The sequence below is a fragment of the Castanea sativa genome, chromosome 12 (genome assembly GCF_040712315.1).
Source record: "Castanea sativa cultivar Marrone di Chiusa Pesio chromosome 12, ASM4071231v1".
NCBI classification, from domain to species: domain Eukaryota; kingdom Viridiplantae; phylum Streptophyta; class Magnoliopsida; order Fagales; family Fagaceae; genus Castanea; species Castanea sativa.
Window position 1 is genome coordinate 1,491,521 of NC_134024.1, and position 10,209 is coordinate 1,501,729.

General features: G+C 35.2%; 2 protein-coding genes across 2 annotated transcripts; one reads left to right on the forward strand and one right to left on the reverse strand.

Annotated features, from left to right (window-relative positions):
* The first annotated feature begins 3,041 nt into the window (after window positions 1-3,041).
* On the forward strand, window positions 3,042-3,966 carry LOC142620085 (22.0 kDa class IV heat shock protein). The gene has a single exon (XM_075793515.1). The coding sequence runs from the start codon at window positions 3,208-3,210 to the stop codon at window positions 3,784-3,786; it is 579 nt and encodes a 192-aa protein (XP_075649630.1). The 5' UTR covers window positions 3,042-3,207; the 3' UTR covers window positions 3,787-3,966.
* Window positions 3,967-4,680: 714 nt separating this feature from the next.
* Window positions 4,681-8,446, reverse strand: LOC142619171 (pentatricopeptide repeat-containing protein At1g33350). Its single transcript, XM_075792248.1, has 3 exons — window positions 6,624-8,446; window positions 6,072-6,258; window positions 4,681-5,022 (listed from the first exon to the last, which is right to left on the reverse strand). The coding sequence occupies exon 1, from the start codon at window positions 8,389-8,391 to the stop codon at window positions 6,751-6,753; it is 1,641 nt and encodes a 546-aa protein (XP_075648363.1). The 5' UTR covers window positions 8,392-8,446; the 3' UTR covers window positions 4,681-5,022; window positions 6,072-6,258; window positions 6,624-6,750.
* Between the last annotated feature and the right edge of the window lie 1,763 nt (window positions 8,447-10,209).

Consider the following 10,209-nt stretch of genomic DNA (forward strand, 5'->3'; position numbering starts at 1 on the left):
TCATCCCCACACGGCAAGTTGCAAAGGAACAAAAGACATTGATTAACTCACACTCACTAATATATTTTTTGATAACTGCTCCACTCACTAATATATATTATATGTTTCTCAAAAAAACTAATATATATCATATAGTACACAGTCAATTTCATTTCTCAAAAAAAAGAGTATATTCTTAGAAAATATGGATTTAATGTCTAAAAAAATAGACATTGTGATTAGAAAATGAGTATGAAACAATATTGACGTAAATGAACTTTTGGTCCTTATATATTTTAACCTTATTTCTATTTTGATCTCTATTTTTTTTATTTTACCTTTTTTAGTCTCTATGCCACATTAGCATTAAAATTCAAAAAATACATAAATTTAGATCTGGGTTCATCTTCAACAAGAAGACAATGAACATACCCCCAAATTTTCTAGCATTTTCTTGCCATTTCTTGTCAACTAAACACAAAAACACACACAAACTTGGTAACTAACCTTTCTTGTCAACCAAACACAAAAAAATAAAGGCATAAATGCAAACACAAAACTCAGCAATCTAGCAATCTCAACAATCCCAAACTCCAACAATAATACAAACACAAACCCAGCAATCCATCTCCAGAAAACCCAAATGCAAACATAGCAACCAAACACAAACCCAAATCCGACCAATTTGAGTCCCTCCCCCTTCAAATCTCTTCTCTTTGTAACACAAATCTGACCCCACCCACCACCTGAACTAGCCAACCACCACAACTACCAAACACAAACCCAAAAAGTAATATTTTTCTCTTACCCACAATTTTCTTCACTAGCTCCATCCAAACTCACCCATGGAATCTCAGAGACCAAAACTCAAGCCCTAAACAAAGACCAAAACTCAAGAATCTTAGCTACATAAATTCACCCAAATACTCAAACAGATTTGTCCAAGCCCTTTTTTTTTCACATAACTTGCACCTTAAGAAAGCAGTGAGAGTGAGAGAGAGAGATCTTTGGCAGCGTGCTACAGCTTCGGCGGTGAGCTACGCCTCGAGTAAGTAGTGGCGACACTCATTGTAGTGGTGCTTGATTAATATAGAGAGAGAACCCAAATGGGTAAGAGAAAATAGAGAAAATAAGAGTGATCTTTCTCTTGAAGGAAATAGAAAATGGGTGAAAGAGCTGTGTGTGTGCGCGTGGGCATGGGTTAGTTTCAAAGGAATTTATAGGTGTTTCAATGGGTTTGTGTTCTTGTGATTGAATTTTTTGGGTTTGTATTAAAGTTAAGATCTAAATTCATGTGTATTTTGGGTTCTAATTATGTTTTTTTTTTAATTGATAAGTCAATTTTTTAGAATTAAAGGTTTATGTGGATGCTGATTTTTCTTTTTTTAATCATTATTTTATGCTGTGACATTTATTAAATAACAAATATATATATATATATATATATATATATATATTAATCACCACGGTCAACATTTAGTGTGTCAGTACTATACTCCATTTGTCATGTAGAATAGATCCGTTAAGTGAGTATTGTAGGGACTAAAATGGAATCCTTTATTTATTTATTTAAAATGGAATCCTTTATTTATTCATTTAGGGACTAAAAGTAGTAAAACAAAAAAGTAAAGGCCAAAATAGAAATAAAATAAAAATATAGGGACTAAAAATGCATTTACGCCAACAATATTTTATCTGGGATAACGAATGCCAACACCTTATATGTAAGTTTATGGGAGGGAGAGGATTATAAATCTGTAGTACTCAACAGGGGCGGCCCAACATAATTTAGGGCCTAAGGCAAAAAATTTATGCGTGGCCTTTAATATGTAAATATTAATTACACAAATATTTAATACTAATCAAATCAAAATTAATTTGATACATTAAATACATAATTTGATAAATAATACCAACTAAACTAATGTTAATTTTATATAGGGAATTGAATATTATAGTTGAACCATAAATATTAATAAAATGAAATAAAAGTATATTACGATTAAAAAAGATACTTTATTTTGGATATATGATGATGCATAACTAAGTAAAGTTGTAATCTAATTTTTAAATTTATATCTTGTTTTTAAGAGAAAGGGATAGATATTATTTAGTGCGTGGTTTTGTAGGATATCGGTTTACAAAAATTAAAATCTCAAATTATTAGAGGAGATTAATCTATAATTGATGATTTAACACATTTGCAACATTTTTTGAAATATTTTAGGGTTTCAATTGAGTTAGGGTTCTATTGGTCTCATACTTTGAAAGTCTTAATAGAAATGAAAAAGAAAAAAGGTGCTAAAAGCGAGTAATTCTTAGGTACTCCCGGAGTACGAAAAATGATACTTCCTCCTCTCATATTCATGGTGGGGTCCACTCATTAAATTCATAGTAGGGTCTACCATGAATGTGAGAAGAGGGAGTACCATTTCACTATACTCCGGGACTACCTAAGAATTTTTCTCTAAAAACACTATAAAATGTTCAAAATATAATGTGACATTGACTCTCATTCATGACTTCATCAATTTAACTAATAAATGTTTATATCACTTTTTTATGATTAATAACATAGTAATTTGTAAGCTAATATTAAAATTTGTAGTATCATTAATATCACTAATAAAAAAAAATGCACAACTTTAAAATATATGTAATTTTATAAAAATTTGGGCCTGTAACCGTGGGGAGTGAGACATTTTTTTCAAGGTGGAAATTTTGTTTTTTGGCAGGGCCTTAGGCCTAGGGCTAACTTGCCTAGGCCTTGGGCCGGCCCTGGTACTCGTTATTGTGAATAGAACAGGACTACGAAGCGTCTGGAATATGTTGGAAAGATGTAGCACTTCCGTGAGAGCTCAGACTAATTTCCACGCATAATCAAAGCTGGAACCTTCCCTACCTTTCTACTCTCTTTCACTTCTCCAAACTTCTCCAATCCTCTCCTCAAACATCCACGTAGGATTCCCAATAACAACGTAGACCCCGCCACGTATACTGCTTTGTCCCTTCCCTTCCCCATATAAATAGCCATTGGCATCCCCTCCCTCTCCATACGTCCTACACTGCTACGCTCATAATACATATCATTATCATCATCATCATCATCATCAGCCTTCTTCAACTTACCAAAATCTCCATAACTAATCCTTCCAAAGAAAGCAATATATACGTGAAATATAAACAAAAACACAATATATCATCCAATCTACTAGCCTAGAGTTGAAAATGAGAGCTCAAGTGCAACAACTTGTCCTCCCTATATTTTTCGTACTCTGTCTTGTTGGGTTCTCCAATGGATCTTTGCTACCATTCATAGATCGTCCAGGGAGTATGTTGGGTGATTTCTGGGCAGACCCTTTCCGAGTGTTGGAACAAATTCCATATGGGCTGGAGAAAGATGACATCGACAATGTCATGGCACTTTCCAAGGTAGACTGGAAAGAGACACCAGAAGGTCACGTTATCAAGATGGATGTGCCTGGGTTGAGTAAGGATGAGCTGAAGATCGAGGTGGAGGAGAATCGCGTGCTGAGAGTGAGCGGAGAGAGGAAGAGAGAAGAGGAGAAGAAAGGAGATCACTGGCACCGTGTGGAGAGATCCTATGGTAAGTTTTGGAGACAGTTCAAGTTGCCTGACAATGCGGATTTGGATTCCATCAAGGCCAAGTTGGAGAATGGGGTGCTCACTTTGGCATTTGACAAGTTGTCCCCTGACAAGATTAAGGGCCCCAAGGTTGTTAGCATCGCAGCTGGAGAAGAACCTGAACCTGCCAAGCTCAAGAGTGAGGCCAAGCAGGAGCTTTGAACCTTTCAGCTTCTGAGTACTTTTTGAATTTTACGTATGCCTATATGTTTGTCCTTGTGTCCTGTGAGTGAGTCAATAAATTTGGTTTCACTTCGACTTTGTTGTTTTGTTGTCACTGGTACGGCCTTTGTACGTCGATGGATGATGTAATCTCTTTTGGTTAATCTTAAAATTTCCTCACATCTCCCTGAGTCTATCACTCCAAATCTTGGTATCACAACACTTGGGCGCTGAGCATATTTGTATAGCATCTTCCATGTTACAAGGGAATAAAAAATAAAAATAAAAAACAAAAGTAGCCTTTCCCCCATTACATTTTAACCCTATAAATATACGAACTATCTATTAACACAACTCCACTTGCATCTACTTCAACGAATGGAAAACTCGAATGAATCAATTTTCGTAATTGCTGGACATCTGTTAATAGTAAGTTAAGTTATTTGCGAGTTTGCCGGCTATATTATGGTCTAGCCTTTTTATAAAATAAGGACATTATTTTTCCTTGCGATTGTGCTTATGCAATATTAGTAACTTATTTTAATAGTTCTCAAATTCTCCTCAATTGGCTAACATATGGTGTTTTAGCATCAAAACTTTTTGTTTTGATTTTGGATCATAGGATGCTGCTCGGTCAAGAATGGATCATCCTTTCATGTCAGAGGAAACAAATGGCATCGTAGATGACATAACAAAAAGAGGACGAGAGCACCAGTTCAGTTTCGGAAAATATAATGAATGTCCAAATCTTGTTTACATAAAATATACATATGATATTTTGCAATTAGGCACTCCTTGTGAGTGCTCAATGGACAATACTTATAACTGTGGTCCTTAGTTAATAAATAAATCCTTTAGCAGAACTTTTCGTCATGATAGGCAGACAGATCCCCCTAATAGAAGTTAAACGTGATGCCTATATTTCTTTGCTCACAAATTATGAGCAAATTGCGGCTCAGTAAAAACTGTGGCGAGTTTCACCATTAAGGTTTGTGGAGCATGTGATATAGTGCAGAGCATATAATAAAGCATGGGATGGGTATGCAACAAGCATACTACTAGTCACGCTCAACGATCAGAAGATTAATTTTTCCAACAAGTATAATGCCCATTATGCTCAAATATCAGAACAATTCAATTCTGCAGGGGACCAAAAGTTATAAGGGCCACTATGGACAATCATTCTTGGTGCTATTCCACTTATCATGATTGAGTAGGGAGTCTGATGATCCGGCCCTGCAAATTTAGAAAGAAAATTATTTCTTGTTTTTCAACATTAATTCTATCAGAATAATGCTTCAATAATAAGAAGCAGACTAAAGTGTTTAGTTCATGGACAAAAATAATTTCTCCTTGGAGATTTTACTCTCAGGGCCCTTTATATTAGCATGAATGGCAGAATCAAATTACTTCCACTTATTCCTCACTCTGATCTTTCTATCACTTCTTTTGGACTGTTTTTTAGGGCATCTAAGAGCGTGATTCTACTGCTTAGTGAACGGGTCCACATGACCTAACTCTATACTTCTAGCAACAAAAGAAACGAACCTACTTATTTGAACATCAAATCCCATCGAAGCACCTTTCCTCTTCCTACAGAACCATAATATACATCAAGAAAAATTTACTGCAAATGATAGAAAGTCCTTCCCCAAGAAATGAATTATATGGCCACATTCCACTGCATCATATCCTAATTTGGACATATATGGAGAAATATCTTAGCGGCACTCGAAGTTTCTTCAAAACCTGTATTCCAAACTTTGAACCTTCAAATTTCATTCTTTCGAACTTTGAAGCCTTGAGATTTAGACTAGATACTGCAACACTGACTCTTGATTGGCTCCATATAAAATCTAACCCACAATGGAAAAGTGAATGTGGAATCTTGAGAGAGAGAGAGGAGTCAATTTATCTCTCTAATTTCTCAGTTTATTCCTTTGGTAAATATTTCTTACCTGTAAAGTGCATAAGAATGTGATAAGTGATAACCGTAAATGGTGATCAGTCCGTTCTTAACATCCACAATCAAATGTTTTTATACCTAATGTAGCATGAAAATATTTGATTTATCATAAGAATCATAAACATATGTTACAGTAGCCCCTTTTGTATCTTTATGAATGTAACTTTACTGAGAAAAAAAAAGTCATGGAATATATAATGTTCATCAGATGCAGAGAGTAGGAGAAAATACAAGGACAAACATGTAATAAATGATAATATAAGGAAAAAGCATGCAGAAACCACGCATGTAGATAAGGAGGTGAGGCTGGGGAACTTACATCAATGGGAGGCATTGGCATATGCAACTTAGAGCTGTGGTGGAACTCTTCAGTGCAGCCATGGATATTACTTGTTCGCCATATACTGAAACCTATTTTCCTTATATTCTCCCCAAAATGTCAAAAATGTACTCAACTCCAATGAAACCAAATTCAACTTGCATCATTCAACCCCTGATTTTTCAGCCTATTTTTGAAGGGAGAACAAATAAGATATGAACAGCAAGATTAGCATGTTGGAAAGAACCTGAAGCTAGCCCAGCTTTGCTAGAACTAAAGACTAAGTGACAACAAAAAGGAATCCAACAACACTGAAGCTCAAAAAATAAAATAGCACTAAAAGCATGCCGGCCGGGGTTTTGATGACCCTTGAAATGGATTAAAAAAGAGGAAAACATCACCAACAAACTCCAATCAGTATATATCCATCACATCAAGATAAGAGGAAGATAGAATTCCCTTTTCTAAATGAAGTAGAGAATCCAATCAACAAAACAAAAATGATCTATCAAAATACTTTTTACAAAAAAGAAGAAAAGTTGGAATTCTTACCAGAATTGGAAAATTTGCTTTTGCAGCTTCCTTGCACTTCAAATAACAATAATTTCCTTTCTCCCACTTTCAACTCCTCTTCTTTGTAAAAGAAAGAAGCAATAAAAGAGAGAAGACTCGCCTTTCTTCACTTCAAACTAATAAAACCAAGCAGACTTTCCAAGATTTTGTATATCTCCTCTGTTCTGTGATGTGATTTATCAACAGAATAAAACTGATAAACTTGGTTATCAACCTCAATCCAACTGCAACCTGGAGTTTTATAGGCATTCTGGTCCTTCAAAATCTTCCTCACCTTCCGGACCTCATCCCACTTCCCCAACTCCCCATATATATTGGCTAGCATTATACCATAACCACCATTATTTGGATCAATCTCAATCAATTTCTGGACTACAAATTCTGCCAAATCTGTACGGCCATGAATCTTACAGCCATTAAGTAAAGAACCCCAAACAACCTCATCAGGTTCCATACTCATTTCCCTCACAACTTCCATGGCTTCTTCAAATCGACCTGCTCGACCAAGAAGGTCTATCAAGCACCCATAATGTTGAATTTGTGGCTCAATTTTATAATCCCGAGTCATCAACTCAAAATAAGAAAAGCCTTTTTCAACCAGTCCTCCATGAGTACAAGCATTCAACAAGCCAACAAATGTAACCTCGTCTGGTTTGACATCACCTTCACATTGCATCATCTCCTCAAACACAGTGATTGCACTCTCGCTTTGGCCATGGAGAGCAAAAGAATTGATCATGGAATTCCATGAGGTTAAGCTTTTGTTCAAAGTCATGTCAAAGACCCTTCCTGCTTCTTTCAAGTTCCCACATTTACCGTACATATCTATTAGAGCGTTTGAGATAAATGTATCATAATCAATACTATTTTTATAGATGTAACCATGTATCCATTTACCAAGCTGAAGCATGCCAGTGTTGCCACAAGCCGAGAGTGCACAAACAATTGTAACCTGATTCGGCCTATTACCATGATGACTATGCTGCTCCTTCAGTACAAGATTGATCATTCTTCTGAAAAGTGAAATTGCCTCAGAGAAGAACCCGTTTTGGGCACACCCTGCAATAAGAGCATTCCAAGCAGGAACATCTCTATCCGGCATATTTTCAAACAATGATATAGCGCAATCAATGTCCCCAAGTCTGGTGCAGGCAGAAATCATAGCAGTCCAGGAGACAACATTTCTGTAGGACATTTCATCAAACACCTGTCTGGCACTTGCGATGCCCGAAGAAAACTTAGAGTAAGAATCAAGAAGAGCCGTTTCCACAACCGGGTATCGAAGAAAGCCGGATTTTGAAATCTGGGTATGCACCATTTTAGTGGCATGAGAATAGGAAAGGTGAGGACAAGATTTGAGGACGTGTGGATAGATAAAATGGTTGGGGGAAGGGTGTCGCAGACGAAGCATTTGGCGGTACAAGAAAAAAGCGGAGTGGTGATGGTGAGACGCATAGGCGGTAATCATGGCAGTGTAGAGATAGACATTGGGAGAGTGGAGACGGTCGAAGATAAATCGAGCGTAAGGAAGGTTGGCGAGAGAAAGAGCGCAGAAACGGACGAGCTTAAAGGCATAAAACTGGGTTTGGGAATGGCCTAGAGCGATCAGAAAGGCTTGGAGTTGCTTCAGATGGTTGAGGTGATTGCATTTTGCAAGTATAGATAAGACATGTTGGTTTAGGTCGACGTTGGACATGGACTTCAAGTTCAAGTTCGGGGATTGGTGTTGGTTCTCAAGAGAGTGCATTTTTAACTTGCTATTTTATGACTGCTCCTACTACTCTGTTTTGTGTTCCATTATCTGCGACGAGAAAGAAATGGCAACAATATTGGAAGCGCCTATTTATATTTTAATTTTTTAAAAATAAAAATTAATGGTTAAATGGCAAATTACACCTTTAAAGTTTGGGTTGATTAGATTTTACACCTTGAAATTTTAAAATTTGAATTATACCTGGTGATGTTTGAATTTTACACTATGACGTTTCAGAATTTGGATTTTTCCCTTATAGTTTAGGAGTGTTTTGATTTTACCCTCTAAAATTTTGGAGTGTTTGAATCTTACACCCCAAAGTTTCAAAATTTGAGAGTGTAAAATCTAAACACCCCTAAACTTTAGGGGGTAAAATCCAAGTTGGAAAATGTTAGGGTGTAAAATCAAATCATCCCAAACTTCGGAGGTAAAATCCAATTTCTGAAATTTTAGGTGTAAAATCCAAGTTGGAAAACGTTAGGGTATAAAATCAAAGCACCCCAAACTTTGGGGGGTAAAATTTAATTTCTGAAACTTTAGGTATAAAATCTAATCACTCTCAAACTTTAGGAGTGTAATTTACAATTTACCCAAAATTAATTAAAAACATTCATAAGAAAGATACACCATTAAATACAGTGTGGTGTGATAAGCAACATTTACAATAATAAAAAAAAAAACCCAACAAATATTTAAAATTTTCATTTGCTAACAGATTTATATTGGACCATATAAACAAAAAAAAAAAATTAAAAGCTTTGTTTACTAAGTAATGCAAGCATTTGAAATTAACTTATTTAATTTTTTGCTAAAATGTATATTAAAATATATTTGTATTTTGAAAATGTGATATTTTAAAAAACTTCATATAAAAACTAAAAGTTAAAAACTTGCAAACCTAGTTAAACAAGCACTATTTTGTAACTTTTTATATTGACATTTTTTGTTATGTTTGTGGTTTTCCGTTTCTCATTACTCACCTATGAAAAATAAATAAATAAATGTGACTACTTATTTTTTTTAGGGATGAGTTTGTGTCCAGTAGCCAGTTCTACTGGACATATTGACAAGGATGGACGCATGATTTCAAGCTAGGGGGCCGAAAATAAGCGGAAATTTTTTTTTTGGGAGATTGGTGTGGACCTTTCTTAATGTAACCTCGTCGAATTTCATCACGTTGATTAACATGATATTCCTATATTTGTTTACGTGTTCCGGGATTATAATCCAAAGAATCAAAATCAACTCTTTGAAATTGTGTTTTAAAGATTGAAACATCAACATTTTCCAATATTGGGAAATGCATACTTTTTAGAATCGGAACATCCACATTTATAATAACTACTTATCAAAAAAAAAAAAATCTATTAATTACTATATAACAGTATAACCATTAAACCAAAATAGAAAAAAAAAAGTATAAATAGAGTAAAAAAAAAGAACAGACGAGGCTCACTTGTTTAAAACTTTAAACCCTGTACTCTCTACAGTCAAACTCCATATTTTCTCCAATAAAAAATACTACTTATTAAGCTCACAATTTCACAAACCTGACTTTCCTCCCACAAAACCCAACTCAGCTACCAAACCAAAAAAAAATCAATCTCTCAAAAATTTTCAATAACACTAAAAAAAAAAAAAAAAAAAATCCATTCCTTCTTTAACTGAAAGAAGAGAAAGAAAGAAAAATGTCATCTCTACTTCATCACTCTTATTGCTCATCACCTATTCACCTCTCACTTCTCGTTCCTCTTTGAAACTGAATTTCTTCCCAAGCTCTCGAATCCCTGCCTCCCAAAACGCCGTCGTAAG